A 26,761-nucleotide genomic window follows, 5' to 3' on the forward strand; every position below is an offset into this window, starting at 1 on the left:
GTGTTGCTTGTTTATTAGTTTTGAGTTGGAATGTACAGAGGTTCTCGCTATGGTTTAGTGCAACTTTACACATTAGTGCTTTGTCATTTATACATTAGCTATGAGAATTGATGTCATGTTTGATTTGCATAGTGAGCCAGAAAGCTTGACGGTTGATTGACATGGCTGGAAATAAGCATTGGAACTGTGGGAGCTGTGCATTGCATATCATTCATATGTTTGTCACTAAATAAACTAAATTGATTTGTACAGGTGCAATCTCAGGAAAGAATGAGAAATGCTGTAAAGAAAGGAAGGACTGTTTGGAAACATAAAATACATACATTTCAAATTGCATTCACCATATGATATACAGCTACATATCTGTGATTATAGAATAGTCACTATAATATAGGTGTAAAGAAAAGAGCTATGTATTCTGCAGCTAATTTCCATAAGCACAGTGCTATTTTCAGCACATATCTTATCTTATGCTAGCAAGGACAGCAGTTTTCTATAGAGAATAATGTTTTCCTCTGTGCTAAGTACGTTTTCCTTGGGGTGAACACGCTGAAGCCGAATGCTTTTCCAGTGGCTAGGATTTTGCTAATTACTCAATGCCATCAAACTTAATCTCTCCCTAAACCAGACATGACTATTAAAACCCTGCACCACACCTCTTCTCCTCCTATCTCTGACTCTTACAGCTGGGGATTACGTTTCTTCTCATTCTCTTTCATCTGCTCACCTCTGCTTGATGTTATTCACTTGAAACTTTCACACTCACTCGCTCCCATTAATTCCATTACTAGCACAATATCTCCACGGGTATATTCTTTTCTTTTTGCATGCTGTAATTATCCCACCAGGCTTCAAATTAATTTAAAGTACCTGATCTAAATTGGTTTGTTTATAAAAGTAACGTATCGTTCCCCCATCTTGGCTTCTGCCCTCTACAATTCCTGACCTCGTTACATGCAGGACCACGGAATAATCTCCACTCTTTTCCTACATTACCCTGTACCCATCCACTCAGTCACTGGCACTCTTATTGTAGGTTCCAGTTTCACCTTTATGCAGACTATACACAAGTGCACCGTTTCTTCCTCATACCTTGTCATCTATTTTATCTAAATGTAAATTGTGCTTCTGCGATCTCCATGGATGCTTCAATTGCACTTTAAACTTGCCACAGGTAAAATGTATTGTTTCCATGATATGGCATCCTCTTTATAACACCATCCAATCAATAATGACAGTTTGTCAGTGGTTTAAACTTTCTGTAAAAAGAGGGAGTTTTGTACAACTAGATCAGCTCATGCTCTTCCTCCACCACTACCCTAAACCATTCCCTGACTGTTAGTTGTGCCACAATAACCGCCACTAGTCTTATCCACTTCATTATAATTGGGGCTTGTAGTTATTTTTGTATGACAAAAGGAGGTTAACATTTTCTTTAAAATAACTCCCTCCCTCCTCCGCTGTAAGAGATTTCCTAGTTATACTGGATGTATAACGCCTACATGTAAGCTAGAATTGATAACCAGTCAATGTCAGTACACCTTTATTATCTCTACAAATGTAGATCTGATAGTTATGTAATGCAGTGCTTAGACTGCAGGACTATATCTAGTTGTATTACATGTACATAACCTTTTTATTTTTCTTATTTAGGTATTGCAAGTATTAGTTACATTTATTATGCCATTATCAGAGAAAATGATGGCTCATGTGAGTTTGGTACAGTATCCATTCAATAAAACAACATGCAGTAATTGACTGAATTGTGACTGATCCAGTCTCTGCACCATTAATACCCTTTAGGTTAGAACACATTCACTAACTTAAATGCTAAAGGTGTGATGAAGAAGTGTTCCCTTCACCAACATAAACCTTATTATCTCGCTGTTAATGTGCACTTCAAAACTGTTATCACCCTTGTAACAGCAGCATTTCAATTTTATTTTACTTTTTTGGGACAGTGCAACATTAACCCTAGGAAAACCTGGAGCTTTGCATTGATAACACTGAGTAACATGCACCTTCACCGCTAGTTCAAAATAAAAAAAGTTTTTAGTTTTTTTTATTTTATTTTTTACAAAGCAACCCTAAAGTGGGATGACCTTTTTCTAGCACAAAAACAATTGTTTATAATTAGATTATTCCAAAGGTATGTGATTGGCTGTAGCCAAAAAGTGCAATGTTAACCAATTTAAACCCTATAATTGGACATGAATTATCTTTGGAAGTGTAAGGGCTGTCACTGGACCCCATTTAGGTAACTTTCTATTCCGCACATCTGGACTCCACAATTTCAATTCTCCAGGCATCATTTATGTTAAAAAGTTTTCTTGGAAGCATCTATGCGTATTCAGTAATGTTCAGTTATATCGGAGTGAAAACTAGCCTCCACGGAGCCATTTTAACATGCGTTAAAATGCAGCTTATAAGAATATATAAAGCTGAAGCTCTGTGTGCTTGAAGTTACACCTGGAACCATTGTATACTATGCAAATGTCCCATTAGCTGTTTGATGAATTACTGTTTAGTGGTCTTAACATAATCAGCAAGTTAGAGCAATATGTGTTCGTAAAAATGAATGTATTAACGTATTCTAAATTTACTGACAAAGGGAACCTCTGTGTCTTATAAATAGGTAGTGGTTTTTAATGTCCATTTTTAGGAGGGAGGATTTGTGATTATTCTGGGTTGTTTTATCATGCAAAAGTGTGGTTTTAATATAAAGAAAATTGGGAAAATCTATATAATTTGTGGTTTTGTTCTAAACATGGGAGAAAGTGTTTCAGATGATGGGATCTGAGGTGGAAGGAGAGAATTTAATTTGTATCACCCCACCCCTGATCACCAGTGTGTGTGTGTGAAATATATCAATTTACTATTTCTCTACTACCCAAGACCCTCCGAAAACACCTTTATTAATAACACTGCTGATCAGGGTCTATCTCCCCTCAACATTTGGGGACCTTTCACCCATTTTCCTGGATGTTCCAATCACCCTCCTGCTATCCTAAATTGATGATCTTCTCTGTTATAGGAACAGTGCAGGTGCGTAATGTTTCATTATCACAACTAATTGCAGTGATATCAAAGGACAGGTGAGATCCCAGTCTCTCTGGGGAAAGCCCTTGGGATCCCCCATGCCAGCAGTAGTGGATGTGTTGCTCCTATAATGGTTTCTGTGGTGAATGAGGGACTTCCTAAAGTGACAGTGGGAAGTCTGGAAGGTCTAGGGGGGGAGAAAATGCCATGGAAAGCCCTATGGGATTACATAGTTGGCTAATTATAACATATGTACAAAATAGAAACTTAAAATTAGGTGACCTGCCATTTCCATCCTCTTTCTCACAACTTCGTCCACACATCTCAAGATTAACTTGCAGTTGATTAAATTGAATGACATGCTGCTTCGTTTTAGTTGACGTCTTTGAAATGTTTTGAGTGTTCTGCACTGGAGTACTGGCTCTATAAAACAATGCTAGTCGGTGCCAGCTGTCCAACTTTGGTAAATAAGGAGATGGAGCATATCTTTATCACCGTGACACGGGGTGTTACCGTAGCACCTCCTCTCTCCACTCTGTCCGGGCGAGTGGACTGAGGTATTGCGCGTTCAATCACGCTCTTCGTCTCCTCACAATCTACATTACAGTCAGGGCCGGAGTGGGACTAAAAATCAGCCCTGGCATTTAAAGTACACAAGCCCACCTCAGTTCCAGCAGGAAAGAAAATATGTGCCACCGCGGCGCTGAACAGGGCGTGACCTCGTGTTGTGGGTGTGGCCAACATGGGGCATTGATACATAATTATAATACATTACATTTACCATGCCCTCCCAGCCACATCACGCCATCCCCCCATGGCACATTATGACACTTCTAGCCCACTGTACTTATATATGCCTCTGGTGCTGCTGACATCCATCAGGGTAGGAACTTCCTGTAGAGTGAGCAGGGAAGCTCTTTGTCTCACGAGATTACAACATCTTGTGATACTTAGAGCTCCTCGGCTTGCTCTGCTGTCTGTGTCCTGTCCGGGAACTGGGAGCAGCTATCAGTTCCCTTCCCCTAACCAGAGGTGGATTAAGGCCCAAGGTATTTAAGACAGCAGGGCCCCTAACATGGTTGTTATTTTAGACAAATACACAGGCACTACTGTTAGAAGCACACAGCTCTGCCTTCACAAGCAGTACATTGTGAAGCGGGACATACCTCCCAACTGTCCTTGCAGTCGGACCAAATTCTGACTAAGGGAGACAGTCGCACAAATTCAGGACTGCCCCACCAGATTCAGGACAGTTGGCAGACTGTCCTACTCTCTCCTACCTGTCGTGGTCACTTTCACCACTTGTAGCACCTGGTTTCTTTAGCTCAGTTCATTCTTGTCTTGATCCTGAAATATTGGATGCCCTATTTTGAAAAAAAAATGGGTACATTAGATTTAGAAAACTCCAACCAGTCCCGGTGTTAAAACAATAGCACTCACGTTTTATAATTAGGCCTCCCTCCAGTCCCCACAATAATAATAATAATAATAATCACATTTAATAAGTAGACCTATTTCCCTCCAACCAGCCCCAACATTAAATTAACAGTATACCCATTTACTCAAAACATATTTCCCTCCCTCCAAACAGTTCCAGCAATAAATTAAATAGCATTAAAGTTTAATAAATATAACCATTTTCCACAACCATCCCCGACAACAAATAATTCATATTCACATTCAATAAATAGCCCTTCTCCCCAAAATCAGCCCCATATTCAACTGATAGCCCTAAACCACCCCAGCATTAAATTAAAGGTTCTTTCACCTCACCTTAAATAATTAGCCCCCACCTACACTCCACCATTAAATAGCCTACCTCCCACACTATATATAAATCCTCCCTTCCCTCACATATTATATTAAAATACTGCGCGCACGCACACACACACATGCTATATTTAAAATACTGCGTTCGCGCGCACACTATAGCAACATGGGGCCACACATGCACAAAATTAGCCCCACAGACACACTATTAGACACTGTTAGCCCCACTGTTTATCCTCCACTGTTTGTTTGTTTTCCCCACTGTTTGCCCCACTGTTTGTTAACCCCACTGTTTTCCTCCACTGTCTGGTTGTTAGCCCCACTGTTTGTTTGTTAGCCCCACTGTTTTTCCTCCACTGTTTGTTTGTTTGCCCCCACTGTTTTTCCTCCACTGTTTGTTTGTTTGCCCCACTGTTTGTTTGTTAGCGCCACTGTTTGTTTGTTAGCGCCACTGTTTGCCGCACTATTACTTACACAGACACACTTACCTTTTTACATCCAGCAGCAGCAGCACTCTGCGCGCTGGTCAGCGAATGGAGAATCAATGACTGCCGCCTAGGCGAGTAATCACATGGGACGGCACCTGTCACGTGGTGCAGTCCCATGTGATTACTGACATAGTCGGCAGTCACTGATTCTCCGTCCGCCGAGCAGCGCGCAGAGTGCTGCTGCTCGGCGGACATGCGGACCGGCCCATCTGGCATTTGCCAGGAGTGCCAGATGGCCAGTCCGGCCCTGATTACAGTTCATGTACTAATATTGCATGTAGCACAACAAGCCTCGCTTGCACTTGACAGACAAATAATTGCTGATGGCTGCAAAGCCTGTGCTGACATACAGCAACCAAAGTGCAATGTTAGTATATGAGCCCTATTGTGTGTTTTATATCCATATCCAGGGACATTGCAGAAAGCTTACACAGGGAAAGTGCGCTCATAGCACCTAATTGTACGTTGCCTTTTACTTTCTAACCCACTACAAAAAGGTCAGAATGTGGTTGCTTTGGTTCATAGCACTTTTTCCTGTGCGCAAGTTATCAATGTCTGACAATGTTACTTGGTTTTTTTTAATGCCTAAAATGCTGTTTTCCTGGAAAAGCGACATACATTGACTTGTTTACATATGACAATTCCATAGTGTAACTGGCATTATTCCATTTATTGCAGATAGGTATAAAATATGCTAAAGTTGTAAATGATATGATATATTACACTGTTAAAAATATAAATAGTTTTCCAAATATTTTATTCTAATGTCATTATCCAGAAATCACTCCTTTTGAAAGAGCAGCAAGTAGAGAGCTTCTGTGACATGTTTCTGCTGTTTAAAATGTATCTGTTCCAATAACAACAGGGTGCAACTTCACGAGAGATTTATTTACATCAAGCTACAGAAATGTGAAACACTGCATCGAGTCAAGTTAACCTTTAAAAATGAATGTTTCTCTAAATTATGTCAGCAAATATGTCTGAAGGCACAACGGTTTTCTACATTAGAACGCGAACCTAGAAAAAATGTTGCAATCTGTCCATGAAGACTATTATTGCACATTTAGTACAGCTATAGTAGCTATGAAACCTACACATTCCACTCAATGAATGTGGGCATCTGTTATTAATTTAGGTCTTTATTTACAACAGGTTACGTGTCGATCACAATATTAGACATTGCTTCTTTTTACTTTTTTTTTCTTTTCAGGCATTTTCTTTTTAAAATCTCTGGTGTCCCTCCAAGTCTGTTCATTTCCCGGGCATCTATGTTACACAACTCCTAGGATGCGTGCCACCCACCAGCTGCAGGGCATGACAATTCTGCATGCTAAGCGACACCCCTGATAGTTGTATGGAAATGGGTAGTAGCCACCGAAAGGCTCACAGATTCTCTGGCAGTGGGTGTAGCTTCTTCTGCATTCAATGCAGCATATGCCTTGGTGGTCCAGCATGGGGTCAAATGTCATGCCACCTTCTCCTTCCAGCTGGCAGGAAAAGAAACACAACACTGTTATCCAAGGCATACACACATGTATCAGTATTTAAGTGAGAGGACATTTTGAGAAGTGGGCATTTATATTTTTCAAAAATATTTGACCCATTTACAGCCTATGTTGGTTAGCATTGCTACCTCACAGTGCCAGGGCACTATCTGGGTTGAGTTTGGATGTTCCCTCCGTGTTTCTATGGGTTACTTCTGGGTGCTTTTGTTTCCTCCCACAGGAAGGTTAATTGGCTTCCGACGAAACTGACCTTAATATGTTTTTATGGTACCAGATTTTAGAGATCCACTGGGGGAGGGCTTGATGTGAATGATGAATATTCTGTAAGGTGCTATGTAATATGGTGCTATAGAAATACAGGATATCGTAGGCAGCAATACTAACCACTTTGCCACAGTGCTGCTCTCAGCACTGGGGCCATGGGCCTAAGGTTATGATTCCCCATGTCAATGAATAGATCAACACCAGAATGCTAATAAATCAAATGTAGTAAGAGGTCTGTATGGTATGGAGAAAGCCACAAAGAGGGCTGACAGTCATTAATACATCTAAATGCAGAGTGGAATTAAAGTACAGTTGTAAATGCAGTGTCCAACGGTTCACTGAGACTTATAGTGAGCCACAGCAGGTTGCCTGCCTATGTTAGAGAGTGGCCACCCCCTGGCTACCCACGAACAGGAGTAATGGAGAGTAAGTCCACCACAACAGTCCCCATACACCATGGTAGAGAAGGGCAAATTCACTTTACAGGAAAGCCTGATCAGTGTGGGGGCATTGCTTAATACCATATGGGGGCATGTTCATTTGCAGAGCGTCTCAGGAAATGTTGTGAAGATTAAGTTTCCTGTTCTCTGAGTCTGCAGATTAAAATCTATTTTTGATAGGTAACCAAGCCTATTTTAAGAGGCACTGTTGCTGCGAACTGCATTGAAATAATACAACTTATGGAACATTTTGTATTCACTTCTTCAACACTGCATTTTATGTAAATTATCTGGCATTTGTGCCATAATGTAACACATGATAGATTTATAGCAAGTATTATGGAGAAGTCTGCATCATATACTCTTAGCGGCAGATTCTATTGGCCGCGCATTTTTACCGATATTACATTAAAAATTAACGTCCACTTTTGCTTGCACCTCTATGGGGAGCAAGCAAAAGTGAAAAAAAAAAATCCACGTGAGCTGTCTTGTGGCCGTTCCGGAGGCACCTTGCGCTGATTTTCTGGGAATTGAATCTGCCCTTAAATATGTTAACAGGGTATTTTAATGATAATGATTATACTGCATATGCAAATTAAAATCGTTTCATGAACATAAAAGCTTATTTTGATGAGGGAGTCTGTAGGAGATGATGGGAATCACATGAGGCACTTTGGTGAAATCATCTAACTACATGCTCAACTTGACAATAAAATGCAAAGCATTACACAGCGGTGTACAAACATCACACTGACAGAGGTAGCACCTGAGAAAACATCAGGAAACAGCAGCAGAAAGACCAAAGGACTATACTGATGATGTAAGTTATCACATACTGTATGCAACAGGCTTCACATAATATTGTCAAATACACAGGGCATTCATTACTTTTTAATAAACTACTATTTAAAATTCTTTGTAGTCACAAAAACACACTCTGCTGGTTTTTGTCAATTCTTTTTGCTTATATGTCCTGAAAATTGAATTTATCTTTTATCAGCTCTAGAAATATTTAAGCTCTGTCTAGACACACATTTTATTTTCTATGTAGCCACATCCAGGAATCTCAAAAAGGATTCAGTAACCTGTTGGCAAAATTGCAGGAGAGCTCATAGAGATGATCAAACATTTTTCTCATTATTTGTTCATCAATTTTTGCTGGTCTGTGATGATGTAAGTGAAAGAACAGCCAATCAGATCATCAACTGTTCACAGAAGCACAGAGAATTTTAGCGAGAGTGCTAATCTTGTAGGAGGCAGTGAGCTGTCACTCGTGATTGTGTAAGTGAGGAAAGTGCAGCATACGACCAGGGCAGTATCATTATGCAAGTAGGAAAATGAAGGCAAATGTGCGGTTCCTGTCAAATTGATGCAGGAAAATTGTGGTGTCAAACACACTTGTTTAAAATAGGTAAGCTATAGAGGACTTACCTAGTAAGGTAATTTGTTTTTGCTTTAAGTGAAAAATACATACTGTTGAATATATCAAAAGGCATATTCTACAACATGGTGCATGTAGTATAAATGCTCTCTGTGTCCGATAGCAACCAAACATTTCATCTAACTTGTTTTAAATCAGTTATGGGCTACCTGATAAAGATTAGAGAGCCACACATGTGGCCCTTGAAGTTTAAGGGGGCTGTACATTACTCTTAATCTTATTAAGAGGTTAAAACCAATCCAGTCAATCAAAGAAAGAAGGCACGTGTCTTTAGAATAGATCCCATGTGCATTCCAAACCATCCTTCAGATTTCTCCACATTCCACTAAAAAACCCCACTCACCCAACACAACCCCATTTGCCCCAAAAACACCTCTCATACGTTCCACATTAGAGAGTATAATCCCATCTATATATGAGTTGAGCACTTCTTGGGGGGACAAAACTAAATATTTATATACACTCATATTTGGAAAACAGTTAATGTTTAATGAAAGTTAAAAGCGGTTAAGAGAAAATGGACACACTATATGGTACCAAGTTTGTGTGGAGCTTTTAAACTCTACACTATGTTTTGTAAAAATAAGTTTTCCGTGTATGGAGTCTGCTAGAACTGATAGTGCAGTGTCAGTATCCTTTTATTCCATAGTCCTAAGACTGGACTGTAAGGATGATGTTGGAAGAACAATACTTTATTGAAAGGCCTGACAAGATCTCCTGCAGGGGATGAATACTGATGGAATATAGATATCTGAGCTTGCTTTAAATACCCACATGTTAAATCACTCAAATGACATTGATTAGGAAGCCATGCAAACACCATATTGATTTCCCACAATGCATATCTAGTTTCTATTTCTCTAGCTGGTACTGAATTGATTTTTTTATATTCTTGAGCAAAAAAATCATTCTCTTTAAATTCCCTTTAATGTACATTAGATTACTAAAATATTTTTTGAGCGAAGAAAAGGAAAAGTAGTGTGTACGCATCAGAAAATTCACAATTTAAATGACTGTTTTTGAGAACATTGTACACCTTGAAAAGCATAAATGCATAGCAATCTTTGGAAAAGAACTGTTATGGAAATTGCTTGCTACGTGGGCTTCATGTAAAGTGCTGTTTGCAGAAGGGAAGTTTATAGCTGTATTATCTGGTACAAAAACTAGCAAGAGATTCAGTGAATGTAATCTGTGATCTTATATACTAAATGGCATTGATGGGCATATTTCCACATTTTAGTTCACTGAAATACAACCCTGTGTTGTGTTACTACATTGCATTTTAAGACGGTTCTCTTCTGATGACATTTGCAGCATGGTGAAAACAAAATCACTGGGAAGGGAAGAATACACTGACATTTATTGCAAGTGCTGGCTCAATAATATTACAAGTTAGCATCCAGACCTGGCCAGGACATGAAGCAAAAGAAGTCTGTATGGACCGCAAATGTGTGCCTTAGAAATCAAGCTATGATATATATATGTTTGAATACTGGCTCATACCATTAGGGGTGAGAGGGGGGAGCCACATGGCCATGATGTCATTTTGTACAAGAACCCACATTTCTAGCAGTCTGTACATTAATAAAACTTTACTTGTAGAATATCAGTGGTACTTAAAAAGAATGTCATTATTAATGCAAAACTGAACATAATTAAATGAAGAAACTTACAAAGCAACGTACATTCATCCAGCTTACTGGATCCACATTTGTTTTTTTTTTTAAATTGATTGGATGATTATTGACAATCTATGCTGCCATGGCGAATGAGTATAGTACTTTTGCAAAAAGCTAATTAAACTTGGTGCTGGACTGAAACGGTTTAAGCCCATCTGGTAAAGAACCCTTCTCTCATATGTACACCTAACAATCTAAAAAAGGGCCCTCTATAGGACAGCCACTAATATGTCCTAATTCCATAATAACTGACAATTACCTCTATATCATGAACAGATGTCTATGGAAGATGATTAAATAGACTAATGGGAGTGTATAAAGATTCATCAAAGTTTTATAAAGTGTTTTCCCTGTAAAGTTACATCTGGGTTTCTTGCAAAGGAACACAGGTTCAAAGAAAACACAGAAGAGCTGGATGTCATTCTGAAACATGGACATTCAGCATAAGAGCTTTTTATCATTTACCTCTGGTGCATCCATTTGTGTACATTAAGCTATCCAGAAAAAACATCACCTTTGGGCGCCATCCATTCCATTATAGATGTATATGATCGTTTCATTTGTGTATTCTGCGATACAACAGGAGTCTTCTTCACTGGCTTACGTGGCTATTATGTATATGATGTTAGTTTTTAGTTATGTTATTGATGTAAAAAGGTGAGAAAGATAATTTTATGCATGCATGATAGAGAAACACATTTAGTGAACTATTATGTTATTTAATTTTTGACAAGTTTCTGCTCATTAGCCACCGGCATTTTATACAGATGAGTGGAAAAAAGTAGGTTCAATACGAACCTTGGTATTAATAAGCTATACGCATTGAGAGAAAAGCTAGCTATGAAACCTTTCTGTATTAAAGACACAAATAGGGAAATAGATTTTTTCACATTCTAAAGGGTACTATTGTGGTTTTATGGGAAGATGACAGAATGACTTTAATGCATGAGAACAGTCAGTATAGTTATAGTAGGAATGTACTCTATCCATAATTTGGTTCAGGGTTGGTTAAAGCCTTAGGGTTTATAGCAAGATAAGGGTTCAACCAGTCAGAGCTTTCAGGTCTACTCCTACTTAACTTTAATATGTAAATATGGGTTTGGTACATCTCTATTATTGGGACTCAAATGTATAACCATTAGCCTGGATGATCCTTTTGAATGTGATGAAATAACACTATCACATCAAACCTGTTTGATGTTTCTTAACCAAAGGTCCAGGTAGTGCCATGCAGTCTCCAGCCTTAACCTGTGTCAAGGCTCATGGGAGCATGTAACAAATGTCCTGTTGGTTGTACAGTGTTGAGAAGTTATAATCTACATAAAACCCTTAAGCAACTGTCCACTAAGAGTTAACTTACATGATATGGGTTCTCTGGGTTGAAGGGTGTCTCTTGCTCAGAAGATGGTTGTGTTTCATTGACTTGTTGAGCTCGTCTGTTTCCTTGACGCCTTGTGTTCCTCTCTTCTGCTGCAGCCTCAAACTGGTCCAGATTTAAGTCTTGAGCTTGTCTAACTTTTCTTTCAACATCCCTTTTACCTCTTTGACTTTCTAGACACATGTAAGACATAAAGTTGAATTTCTCAAAAGACACATACATAAGAATTCAAAATACGTACATCTGTAATACCATCTGTGAGATATTGGCCACTAATTGTTGCAAAACAGCAAAGACCCAATCAGCACATCAGATGTCACATGGGACAGGTGGAATATGGTTAGATCATGACCATGATCTAACAGTGTTGTAGTCATTGGCCAAACTCACAAACTGGGCCCTATAGTGTCTGTCCATTCAGATCTGTCCATCATGGCCCCAAACTGACGTGTAATCAAAAAGAGCATTGATCCTGTCGCATTGAATGACTGGATCTGCCAGTGTATATGCACCAATTGTAATGGAAATTCACAATCAAACACTCATAATCATCGCATATATTTTTAAACAAATATTAAAGGTTAATTTTTTTAAATGATGATTTGTTGAGTAGCTTATAGAATAGGGACATTAGTCTTATTTCTGGAGTTAGTCTGTACATCTTTGTTGCAATGTTCTTCCCTGGAAATACTATGATGAGAGTTACATGGGAAGTTTTTTGGGAAATTAAAATGCATCTTTAAGTTTCCTGGTGTAGTCTTTCAGCTGTAATAATCACATTGTAAATGCTAATGCATTTCACACCAGGATTATCAAGAAAGTGAGACTCAGAAATCCGCACGCCCTTTAGCTATAGTTTGGAGCAGAACAGTAATATCTTAAGTTATTCCAGGTAGAATATATGTTTTGTATTCATACCAGATGTCTTGGGGTAGCTCACATTTGTTCTTCATGTATTACTTTACATTGTGTTTACCGGGACGATGGTCACATCCTTGGTTTGCTGGGTGTTTGCAAAATAGGGTCATAATAGATACAGTGCTTGTTATAGTTATCAGTTGATCAGTATTTTGACAAACTGGAACACTGTTTTTACATCCCGGTCAATACACTGCATGGTAATGTATCACATTAAGCTAATTAAAAGCATGTACTATAGGGCTATATAACATAAATAATTCAACTAACTACCAAAATTACTAAATATTTTAATGGACCACTAAACCCCAAAATGTAAACATTAAGAAATAAACCAATGAGGTGACATACATTGTTCAGTGTCAACCTGACTTTTCACTGTGGGTCACTGAAAAAGTAATGTATAGCCAGCAACTTTATTACACACGGAAGAAGCTCCTCCCACTTCTTTGCACCCTAATGAGATCTGATACAGGTCAAGGAGCAGAGTGTGAGTTTCTCTGACATCACTGGCCCTGCACCCGAGTATGAATCCACCAATCAACACAGAGTATTTCTGCACAGCAAGTCTGCTAAGCTGTCACTCAGACTCTACCTGCTTATTTCAAGAAGCACTTAACCTGCTTAACCTTACCTGCTGCAGAGGATGGGAAGAGTATGGTGGACATATTTCTCAGTGATTGCATGTATATAAATAATCTCTGTAATACATAGCCTTTGATATATATTAATTCTAAAATGGTGGATTTACATTCTCTTTAAGTCCTGCCAAGGTATTTTCTATTTCTAATTAGGTTTGTGAATATATGTATTTCCGACCTTTTAAGATGCTTTTCATACCTGTAAAACGGTTTATACTCTTCGCAGTCTATATATAGAAAATGCACCTTTGGGATATGTTTGTCGGAGCCAGAAGATGGGAAGATCCGCACATAGTTCCAGGATCTTTGAGCTCAGGAAGCGGTTATCCTTTACGGGCTGGTCTGCAGCCACCCAGATAAGAGAATTCTCATCAAACTTAGCCGGCATGACCTCATCTTCCTGGCAAGATATAAAATGCATGCATACTATAAAACATACTATACCGTGATATTTACATTACTTTGGGGTTTGTTTTTATTAATGCTTGGTGCCAGTGTTTGTGTGCTTAAATTAGTAGTTTGTTTAATGAAGGCTTTAATGCCCACATTCATCAAAGACAGCAAAGGGTTTTATTCCTTATCTCCCACTTATGCAAATGGGAATTAAACTACAGCATAACACCATTTGTTGAAACTAGGTCTTGGTATTTTATCTCTAAATTAAAACTAGCATACTTTAAAATGACATACGAGTTAGTAGAATATAGGCCAATGAACCTTCATCTAAAGTATATAGGAGTATAAATCCTTGCAGTTTGACGTTAACATGAGTGTGTTCCACATTTTATATTTAAATGCTGTAGACCACATATTATACATACAATTATACTGCACCAGTGGTTACATACAGATATCTCTGTTGTACTGCTTCTAATATAGTTTACTACATAGTTTAAATTTAGCTGTAAAGATTAACCCCATCTCCCCACAACTATAATGCTGTGTTTTACGTGTTTATATTAAAAGCAGCAAAATCTATAACCTTCATAATTGTACCAGTGCTTCGTTTTGGGGTAGTCTAAGGCTACATATGCGATTCTCTCTCTGTGATTAGATTCCATAGGATTAATCATTTAATAAAACAGTTTATTTATGTGGTTAATCTCATGAGATAATCTCCCAAAGGGAAAGAAAAAAAACCCAACAACTTTCCTCTGTTCTCTTTTTAATGAGCATTTTCTGCCCAGAACTACCTTTAAAACTTTTTTTGGGGGAGAAGATGGCTTGATGTTCATGAGAAGCAATTACATTTCAGATTGAAGGAGATTATCATCACTTTAAAATTAAACTCACTTGTGTAGCAGAGCACGCGAGGAACTGAGTTACAAACAAACGATCTCTGTTATGAGATTAATCTCATAGATTGCATGCCTATAAAGTGTATCCTAGCCCTTATCCCTTCCCTATCCACTAAGGCTTGGATATGTGACTTAAATAATAGTTCTTTGAGGGTAAATGTGAGATAAGCTCTACTCTGGCTACATTAAATGACATTGCATCTAGTACAAAAATCACCCATCTGCAATTAAAACTAGATAAAAAAATAAAGACTACACTCAATCTCAGGATGTCAACAACAGAAAAAAAATACTGAAAAAATGCTTTATTTGAATATTTTTTTCACTATTCAAGAGTTTATAAACATATCTTTTTTATATATTTTTAATAATTTTGTTTTCTACTTTTTTGGTCCACCAAGGGAAACTGAAAGTCGAAGTCTTGGGTTTCAGCTCCACCATGCATGCATGAAACGGCTAGCCGGGTCCAGCATGTGCATATTCCCACTGTCTGGCCCAGGAAAGCCCTATTACCAGGAATGAATAAATATACACCTAGGTCCTAACTCCTAGCCCATCCAATCAGTGAAGTACATCAATGTCCAAAAGATTGGAAGAAAGAAAAGAGGAAAATAAAATATAGATGGTAATGAAGAGTAAGTTCAAATATAAACCCATATAAAGAAAAAGAGAAAAAGGGTAAAAAACTAAAATAGGTAAAAAAGGTGAAATAAATCCCCAAGAGACACATTAATGTTAATATTAGCCGCCAAAAAGTAAACTAATCCTTGACCGTAAAGACAGTGTTGGGTTGATTGTTGCACACAAAACTGCAGAACATCCTCAGACATTGAGACAAATGAAGTATGTAATATGAGATAACACATTTAGTGAAAGTTGAGATAAGGGGTATAAAGCTCCCCCCTTCCCTCTCTTCAGACTATGCTCTAGTGTGTGGTGACAGAGATTCAACATCATAATATTCTTATTAAAGGTGCTTATATTCTAATTGGAACATTTAAGCGAAAGATAAAAGACTGTTAGGTGATCTGTATAATCAAGGGGTTGGAATAAATGAAGTGATTATGGCAACAATGGTTAATCCTGAAAAGGTAAAACTGACAAGGGTTGTTTCTTAACAAACTAATCTTGTAATCTATCAGATCTGTTCTGTGTCAGTGGCTGATCCAGGCGATCGCCCCCCCTAGCAGACACTTGCTGCCGACGGCTGCACAGTATGTGCAGGTCCGTCCAGCCGTGACAGGCAGGGACAGTGTGCTGCCCGGCTGCTCTGATAAAACACAATCAGAGCAGCCGGGCAGCACACTGTCCCTGCCTGTCACGGCTGGACGGACCTGCACATATTGTGCAGCCGTCGGCAGCCTAAACTGTTAGAAGGGGGCGGGGCCTAAATCGCCCCCCCCCCTAAATCGCCCCGGGTACAGTAGTTTTCTCGATCCGCCCCTGTTCTGTGTATGGTAGAAATCGGTATGACCATAAGGTTTGTTTAGAAACATCAAAATCTCAGCACAAAGTCTACTTACACCACTGATAATTACTTGGTACTTGTAAACTGGTAAACAGCAAAATGACCAATCTATATAGGCAAAGTCACCACCATTTAATTTGCTGTACCGGAGAGGCACCGAGGCAGTAACACATAGAGCCACTGTACACTGAATTCACTTGTAGATAATGTAGAATCATATGACTTACTGCTATTCAAAATAACACAATAATGTAACACTGCTAGTAGACTAGCATAAATAGCTGCTGAGATTCGGAAAATATGACCTTCAAAAGACAGAAAAAAAAATCCTCCACTGCATTATAAACAAGAACATTAGTATATGATTGACAACATTACCTAGTATCACATTTCCACCACATTATCATCATGTCTTTATATTATCTCTATAAACGATGCATTTATACAGCCAATAACAATTATCATAAACATGACTGTACATCACTGCACAGAGAATTCTGTTACCAAGGCCACATTATTACAGATTTCTAGCTGATCGTCAAATGATGTGAAACTTACACTTACTCCAGGGACATAATGGATAGATTAAATTGCTGTGTGTTTTCTATACAGTAATATACAATGACAGTGGGCTCGGATATTAGGTCTCATTATTCAGGTGACTGCAGGAATATATGCAGCATTAAAATGCAAAAGCAATTTCTATATGATTATTGGACAGGACAGGGCATTAGATCCTTGTGGGTAGCATGTGCTAGTATTCATTAGTAATGTAGCATTAATATAGTAATTACTCCCCTTCCCTGTAAACATGACACTGGGTAATACAGCAATGTTTGGTACCATATTACATCCAAGTGGAGGATTCTACAACTTTAGTTTGATGTTGCTTTCCCGTGTACAAGTTAATGTTCTGTGGAGGGGGGCTTTATTGTACACATTGATTTGCATTCAGTCTTCAGATGAATAAGCTTATTACCCAGTGCAGCTTGTGGATCAGTGCATAATTCATATCCCTTTTGGTTTATGACACCATTTGAAATTAGCTGATGATGATTTTCTGCAATATATATCGACTGTAAAATATTTACTACACAGATAAAATCCCTTGGAGGGGTGAGCTGACACTGCAGACTAGATGGGTAGAACCTTTTATTTATTTTTAAATATTTTTGGCAATTTATTTTGAAATGAAATATGTTTAGGCAAGTGGCTCCAACTTGGCTGTTATTTCATATTTATCATTTTATGTTGTTGTCTTTATTATGACAGGTTTTAAGAGACAGTAAAGAAAACATGGTGTACTTAAAGCAGATACACATACAGTGGAGGCTCCCATTTTATGGGCTGAACCAATCTTTAGTTCAGTCATAACTGGTGACATCACTGTTTTTTTAAAGCAATGATTTGCAGTGATTTGTTTAGCGTTAAATAATTTGTACACAGTGGAGGCTGCCATTTTGTGTACTAAACCAATATTTGTCCTATTAATTTACCAAGAACTATCAGTGTCTATTAAGCAAAGTGCCCCATTATTCAGGGATGTCATTAGTTTCATAGTGAAATCACAGGCTGAATGTTGTTTCATCTGACAAAATGGCAGCATCATCATCATTTATTTATATAGCGCCACTAATTCCGCAGCGCTGTACAGAGAACTCATTCACATCAGTCCCTGCCACATAGGAGCTTACAGTCTAAATTTCCTAACATACACACACAGAGAGAGAGAAACAGACTAGGGTCAATTTGAAAGCAGCCAATTAACCTACCAGTATGTTTTTGGCGTGTGGGAGGAAACCGGAGCACCCGGAGGAAACCCACGCAAACACGGGGAGAACATACAAACTCCACACAGATAAGGCTATGGTCGAGAATCGAACTCATGACCCCAGTGCTGTGAGGAAGAAGTGCTAATCACTGAGCCACCGTGCTGCCCAGCCTCCACTGTTTACAGGTGATGGGTTCACTTTATGTGCAACTAAATGTTTTCTTTTCAAATAATTCTGTATTTTTCTTTAAAAGTTATAGTACATTTTATAAATGTGCAGCAGTGTCAATTTTAAATATATCTCTCCTCTAGTCTGCATCAAGTATGAAAAGCAATCTAGTACAAAAACTGCTTGCAGAGGTTTTGAACCATAATTATGATTGAGAATATCACCTGGTAATTGCTTTTGATTTGTACAGAGGACAAAATAACCATGACACGTGTCTAGGATATGAATGATGCACAATCCATACATTTCTTTTAGAAAAGTTAAAAAAATAAGGCTAATAAACAGAATTATGAGGGTAATAACATGCATAATCCTGTTTTAATTTTACTGACTAGAGTTGCCTCTGAAGAAACATTTGTGAGATAATACACCCTGCGAAGAAGAATTGGTATGACCTAAAGGCAGCAATTTATATGATATATTGCACAAGTACGTCAAGTGCATATGAATATCCTTGAAAGATCAGTGGTCTGTCTAGATATAATTGACTGATTGTGCAGTACCGAGCACTAGTAAGGATCCTGACTATAAAATATAGCTATTTGTGAATTCACCTGGCTCTTAGTCTAAGTAGCAAATGTGATGCAGAAAACAGCATCTCTGCCAGTTTTCCACCAGGAGTTCAGATCAAGAGGAATCGTCTGCAATAGCTGAAACATGGATCTTCTAAATATCACCACTGCAGAATACTCCTTAATGAACATAATTGCCTTTGATGTAGGGAAGATTGAAATATTTCTCCATCAGACCCAGTCTTTTAAAAGAAGCATTCACTCATTGCATGATGAAATCCCTATACTGTCAGCATTTGTTTTGTAGAGCTTTTTTTCATGCCTTATTATAATTTAACTTTTTTGAAAAATTACTTCTCTCAGCAAAAACAAAAAAAAACCTAAAAAAAAATAAATTAAAGAAGAAAGGTCCATTTACGTAGAAAATTGCGGTGGTCTCTATCAGCCAGCTTTGTTGAAGGAGTATATATCATGTCTGTCAGGACTCAGGGCCTGATTCATTAAGGATCTTAACTTGAGAAACTTCTTATTTCAGTCTCCTGGACAAAACCATGTTACAATGGTGCAAATTAGTATTCTGTTTTGCACATAAGTTAAATACTGTAGCACATATATATCAAATTCATGTAGCACACATATATCAACTTTAAATTTCAGTGTACAAATAAGCTATCAAGTATTTGTGTGCTACATAAAAAAAAGTCAGTATTTAACTTATGTGCAAAACAGAATACTAATTTGCACCCCTTGCATTGTTACATGGTTTTGTCCAGGAGACCGAAATAACAAGTTTCTCAAGTTAAGATCCTTAATGAATCAGGCCCTCAGACATTAACAATGTGGTCAGAGGTTCCACAGGAACATGACATGTTAACCAATCTATCATATAATAGTAATAATAATGATGAAAGACAATATAAACATTAATTAATATATTCATTTCACATTCCCCATAAAAAGGCAGATAACACAATTGCTTTGGTTCTGCAGGTCATCACTGTGATAGCAGCTCTGGATCGATAGTTGCTGTGAAACTGTCTCAGAGGAAGCATGTCATCACATACTCGGGGAATGCCAGAAATGGTAAATATTACATTGCCGTTGGCCATCAGCACTGCACTCAGAGGGATTGACATAGATAAAAGAATAATTACTATTATAGAGCTATAGGAAGGGGCAGCCATAAATATATTGTGATGGGGAGGGGTGATGGACCAAACCCTTTAAAGGTCATGGGTTATATATTTGTATTGGTACTCCTTCTATGCAATCATAATAACACATTTTTTAACACTATATAGCCCCTATTAGTGATTGCATACAGGCAGCCAAACATGCAGATTAGTGCAAAGGCGAACTCTTTACTTTATCAAAACAAATGCATTATTTAAAATTCCAGCAAATGCTTCTTTTATTATGTACAAATACTTAAACTAGGCAGATATTTAGCTGCATTCTCATACATACAAGAACCTAGTGCATCCTAAAGTGCATGAAATCACATGACACACACACACATATATATATATATATATATATATATATATATATTTATTTATATTTATAATGAAATTTCTGGGGCACAATGGATTTAAACTCTGACATTTTCATTTCTTTTGTCTGGTTCTTACCAATTCAAACGTGAGGCTTTCCTTTGTCACGCTGTCAACATCCGGAATGTGAGTCTTAGCTTCAGCTTTAATGTAACATTTCTCTCCTCCGGCAAAACGAATTCCGGTAATACCCTAAAAGATATACACCATTAAGCACAATGGTCATACACCAGCACAGAAGAGATCCTCATACTTCCCGAGAATATGTGCATTATCTTTCTGAGCTGCACAGAAATGTTCAATGCCTCTTATTCTAGAAGGAACAAATTATTATTATTATAATTACTATCCTTTATTTATATAGTGCAAACATATTATGAAGTGCATTAACCATTCACATCTGCCCCGGTGGAGCTTACATTCTCTACCACACATGCACCAGGGGCAAGTCCAACCAAAACCAATTAACCTACCAGTCAATATAGTTTTGGTCTTGGTATGTCAGAAAATACAAATTTCTGTGCCCTAGTGAGTTTCACATTGATTTTCTTTCAGACCTCAGACTGACCACTCAGGAATTATTTTTACCACTGCAGAAGCGGTGGTTCTTTTGTGTGGGTTATTTTGTGTGGCGTTTGCTTATAAATTATTAGTGAAATTTCTGTTGTAGAGGTTGCCGGTAAGGGTAGAGTAATGTAATGTTGAGACCACCGCCGTACATACCGTGGGTGCAGGGTATGTTGGTAGAGATGGCTGGGAAGGGTAGAGTAGGGTAATGGTGAGACCACCGCCGTACATACCGTGGGTGTAGGGTATGTTGGTAGAGGTGGCTGGGAAGGGTAGAGTAGGGTAATGGTGAGACCACTGGTGTATATACCATGGGTGCAGGGTATGTCAGTAGAGGTGTCTGGGAAGGGTAGAGTAGGGTAATGGTGAGACCACTGGCGTATATACCATGGGTGCAGGGTAGCAGGGTATGTCAGTAGAGGTGGCCGGGAAGGGTAGAGTAGGGTAATGGTGAGACCACTGGCATACATACCATGGGTGCAGGGTATGTCGGTAGAAGTGGCTGGGAAGGGTAGAGTAGGGTAATGGTGAGACCACTGGCGTATATACCATGGGTGCAGGGTATGTCAGTAGAGGTGGCTGGGAAGGGTAGAGTAGGGTAATGGTGAGACCACTAGCATACATACCATGGGTGCAGGGTATGTCGGTAGAAGTGGCTGGGAAGGGTAGAGTAGGGTAATGGTGAGACCACTGGCGTATATACCATGGGTGCAGGGTATGTTGGTACAGGTGGCTGGGAAGGGTAGAGTAGGACAATGATGAGACCACTGGCATACATACCATGGGTGCAGGGTATGTTGGTAGAGGTGGCTGGGAAGCATAGAGTAGGGTAATGATGAGAACACTGGTGTATATACCATGGGTGCAGGGTATGTCGGTAGAGGTGGCTGGGAAGGATAGAGTAGGGCAATGGTAAGAACACTGGCATATATACCATGGGTGCAGGGTCCCACCCCTATTCTCACAAGCAGACAACAGGATGGGACTATAGTTTTGTAATGAGCAGTATTGCTTTCGGTAGTGTTAGATGTGAAGTGCATAATGCATCATGCAACAATTCAGGCACACATCACTCACATACACACTGGGCCTCACTTAGAAAACATGCTAAGCAGCCAAAATCAATGCAAACATTTTTTTGGTGACATCCTGGACCTCAGTGTACACTACTATGGCTAGATGTCTGCCAAAGTACGTTAGCTTGCAGCAAGAATGCAGCATTTGTAGACAGACAGGTTAGTAGAGTTCCACTGGCTGAGACAGGAGGTGCGGCCACTCCAGAATGCATGTTTATAATTGTCCATCCAGAAACACACACAGTCAATGTCAGCCAAAAACTGCTTTTTAAATCAGTGGCAGACATTAAGATCTTTGTACTTTAGAGTAACTATTATTTTATTATATTTAATTATCATTTTGCAGATACATGACCACTGCTGCGGCTACGTTCCAGGCTCTAGTGGTTACAGTGCTTCACCATCCCAAACAGTATTAATATAATTGCTGATCCCTTCTCTTCACATAAGTGTGTTAAACTAGGGGTTGTACATAGACTTCCCTGCTGCACTAGCAATGAACTATTTAAACTTGTAAACTAGAACGACTGATGAATCGATAATGTCTCATTTTGACAACTATATGAATATCTCAAAATGATTTGAGGCTAATTTATAATATAATATATCTTACATGATGTTAGCCCTTTACAATTGGCACTTCTCACTCTTTTGTACATGATCCTAAATGTGCCATTTATCCAGTAACAGGATTTGCAGCTATGCTTATTATTACTATGCCAACAAATGTCAGCTATGCCAATGACCAGCTTGAGGTAAAATAAAAAACATTTCATATTCCAAGAGATTTTAGAATTACAAATGTCATATCTGTAGATTGTTCTCGCCTTGCACATTGAAGTGACAGCACAGCAAAGAATGCAAACAGGAATAGTCAGAGTCCTAACCTACTTAAAAAATATATATACTATAATGATTTGCTTCTAGGTAATCCCATATTTATGCTGCAGTTCCTCTCACATTGCTATACCCATAAGGGCATATCCTGTAGCCCAAACACCACAAGTATAAAGTGGATTTTATATTCACACTTGATAAACAGCAACAGAAGCAAAAATAGGATGCTGAGTGCTTCTGGTTGTCATCAGAAAAATATAATTCCATTTTAGCTGACATCTCACAAATATTGTTCCAAGTGCATCTTGTTTGTGATATGTAATTGAAGTGGAAGTTTAATCCCGGGGCTCATAAATCACACAGAAGCTCTAGGCCCTCCCTCGTGGCTGATACAAGTAAATTATCAGTTTGTTATCTTGTACTTTACTCAAGTTCTTTCAGGGTGTATCAGGCCATTAACACATTCAAAGTCTCCTAACATAGTGTTGATAGGTGCAGAAGCCATTTTTGCTGTGTCCCTATTCTGACACTTCTAATAATTAGATGACAGTATCATTGAAATCATATGATTATTTGTGTAAATCAGCAGTGTCTATAAAGAAAAAGAACACCTATTTGGAAAAGTCCCACAAAGGTGAGCATCTATAACATCAGTACCTCCCAGCTCTCCCAGTAGGGACAGTCCAAATTTTATGGGACTGTCCCGCCATCCCAACAATGAGATCTTTTACCCTGACTGCCGGTACTGTTGGAGGCATGTCATGCTCAGAGTGGCAGGGAGCAAATGTCGCTCATACCTGCCACTGGTGCTCCCAGCAAGGAATGGGTGTTTTTATGGGATGGGAGTTGACCTGGTGCTTTAAAAGAGCCAGGTATGCCCCCCAGGGAGATGGTACACTTCAACGTGACGTGCCCACACCCCTAACATGTGACCACACCAGTTCTTGAGGAACAGTTAAAATATTGACACACATGTTTAAACCATTTGCAGATTACAAATAATATTGCAGAAAATGTATAAACAATGCAGAAGAATCCTATAATGAATCTAATGTGCCAAACGCTATAAATCGTCTGCCTTGTGGCAATTGTGAATGCAAAACAACAACAACTATGCATCTGGAGACTTATAGCAAAAACACATGATAATATGCAAAACCATATATACAGCTAAAAGACTGCTGTTGTGAAGGTATTAAATCTCATTAGTGCAGGCTTTGCACAATAGTTTGAGCTTTTGCTTAAATCTATTAGGTGCTCTCTATGGGTAGTCTACAAGTTATACACCTGAGAAGCTATTCTTCCATATCTTGCACTAGTGAGGTTTTTTTTTAAATTGCAACTTCGAGTTGGATATGAGTCTGAATATCTGGCTGCATCTATGCTAGTAAACTGGAAATCAGGATCTCTGCACCCGCAATAACAATAGTGAGCATTAAAACACTTCCTAAAGCTCTATAGAATGAAGCATGTGAATACCTTCTGTGCTGATATTTTTGCAGTATGTTCTGCAGGGCAGCTGCACCCCTTTTACTATTGTAGTTATGCCTTATAGAGTTATGCGTTTTCCTATATCTCAGTTGTCCATTTGCAGATTTTAGAGCACGTCGTTTTTATGGCAGGACTGAAGGTCATCCCTAGGGTAACCCCAGAGTGTTACCTGATTGCTGAGTCAACGTCTATTGTAAAAGTCCATCCTCTTTGAGCCTGTGAATCAAGACTATTGGGAGGTACAGTACCATTAATTACAGACCTGAATTACTCGCCATAAATTCAAATTCTGCTATTTCTAAGTTTTTGTTATGAAATTTGACCTGGAGACAGCAGATCCTTCTTGCACTGGTAGGACTGAGGTGTAGAGTCTAACAGGCCCCCAGGTATTCACCAGGGACCCCTGCAAGGATGTTTGGGATTTACTACAGCAAGCATGTAGGTTGTGGCCCTCAGTACTGCTCCCTGGTGTGACAAGCTAGTAGGTAAGGAAAACGTGGCACAGAATCGGCAAACTGGTGGAGAAACAGCATGAAAAACCAAATTACTAGACAGGAGGGTGAGTCAAACATGACGAGGTCTGGAATGTTGCAAAGCACAAAACATTGTGACATAGTGAAAGAGAATGACAGAGGAAGGTAAACCTCATACTCTGACACTGAACAGCTACTGATTTGAATGGCATCAGCAGTCACCTGTCTGCCCTTATGTAAATCTGGTGCGCCCGCCACTCTGCAGCAGAATTGGGAGCAGCGCAGAGACATGGACGAGAGAACGCTGTACCTATTAAGTAACAATTGTACACAGGATCCTTTGTGCCAGTTGTGTAGAAGTCTATTTGCACATATGTCACATGACTGGTTTTAATGGTAATCACATGACTATGAACAAACTATAAGTCGTTAATAGCAGCTAGAATCAAAACTCTACTAAATATAATTATCTCTTTTCTTCTCTCCCTTTCACCAGAAGAGTGAAATATATTCACCCTAGTTTGTTATGGATGACTCTGGAGGGTATGTCCCCAATACATGTGGTGTAGGCACATTTGTGCATCAACTCTTTGGAAAATGTATAGTCTTTGGAAGTAGCCGCTAACAAGGTCATATACAAATCCATGCCTTTGTACTGGGACAAATCTCTGGTACCAGCAAAGTGGGGAATGAATTTCAGGTTTCTCTGTCTCCAACCCCTGAAGCTCGATAATAAGAGGTCCACACAGACAGTTTTGTTGCACTGGGTACATAATTCATTATACAAAGGTAAAGCCCTAAATCAGCAAGAGAAATCACCTTTGCAAAATATATTACCTTCAGGATCCCAGGTTGGTTGCACTAAGATTGATGTGCACAAGTATAGGAGTGCAAACGTTGTCTTGTGACACCACAAAACAGTCTATTATAACAAACATGAACATGGTGTATAGTACTCATGGCATCTTATTTCCTAAATATTGCTTTAAAAGCTTTTTGTTGTTGTTGTTTTTAACCAGAAACCAAATATAACACGTTTCCAGTAAAGCAATATGATTACAAATGGAGAGAGCACATAGAAGAGTTATACTGGAACTTGCTAAACAAGTTTCGGCATTGGCATATTATTGATCCACAATGATATGCGGTTACCACTTACTACGGCAAAGGAAGGATTTTGTATTTTCCCTGGGGAGACATAATTAGAATATGTCATACTATTATCAGTTGTTTCTTTTTTTCCATAAACAAGAAGCCGGGTCTTAAAATGCTTAGATATTTGTCTGTCGGCAAAGACCTACATGAATAATGTACTATTTGACTATACTAAAGCACATAGAAGATCAGTGCAACAAAAGCAGGATTCACAATTTAATAATAACGCTAAATGCAAATGTAAAATATTCTTAATCTACCCAGTAAGTCTTCCCCAAGGTCTGAAAAAACATCTTAGAGATGTCTGGTGTTATCTGAGTGGCATATGTACTCCTTAGGCTTCTAGAACACCAGACGTTAACACATACACAGAATGTCACATTGTGTAATATTCCAATATCCTGCTGCCACACAAACTTATTAATATTTATAACTTCAAATCAGTATGTTTGCAGTAAACAACCAGCAAACTCTGGACCTGACAAAAAAATATTTTGGAAATGTAAAATTCTGGTAAAGTGGTCGTCGAACTGGACTAATTTAGACTGGAAGCAACATAAAGTGACTGTTCTATGATTTTGCCTAAAATACTTAATGAGTGACATAGTGTCACTCATCCAGTGTTTTTAATGCACCTGTAGAACTTCCACCTGGGCATCGACCGCCGACATAAAGGACAAGTTGTCAGCGATTAGGTGGTTACTGCCAGTGATAACTGGCTATGATGGTGAAGACAAATTTGATTGTGTTTCTTAGTGCCTAAAGTGG

At 38.7% G+C, this 26,761-nt stretch overlaps 1 protein-coding gene across 2 annotated transcripts in view; it reads right to left on the reverse strand.

Moving 5' to 3' along the window:
* Positions 1-6,057: 6,057 nt before the first annotated feature.
* The window catches only part of CNMD (chondromodulin), a 32,591-nt gene continuing 11,887 nt past the window's right edge, over positions 6,058-26,761 (reverse strand). Inside the window, exons 4-7 of one of the 2 annotated variants that reach the window (XM_075198036.1) lie at positions 20,473-20,586; positions 13,810-13,963; positions 11,983-12,177; positions 6,058-6,777 (exon numbers count right to left, since the gene is read on the reverse strand). In XM_075198036.1, coding sequence (XP_075054137.1) covers positions 6,569-6,777; positions 11,983-12,177; positions 13,810-13,963; positions 20,473-20,586 — 672 coding nt within the window. In that variant the 3' untranslated portion in view covers positions 6,058-6,568. Of the gene's footprint in view, positions 6,785-11,982; positions 12,178-13,809; positions 13,964-20,472; positions 20,587-26,761 lie in introns of both variants that reach the window. The other variant, XM_075198035.1, reaches the window with a different exon arrangement.

The sequence above is a fragment of the Mixophyes fleayi genome, chromosome 2 (assembly GCF_038048845.1).
Source record: "Mixophyes fleayi isolate aMixFle1 chromosome 2, aMixFle1.hap1, whole genome shotgun sequence".
Taxonomy (NCBI): Eukaryota; Metazoa; Chordata; class Amphibia; order Anura; family Limnodynastidae; genus Mixophyes; species Mixophyes fleayi.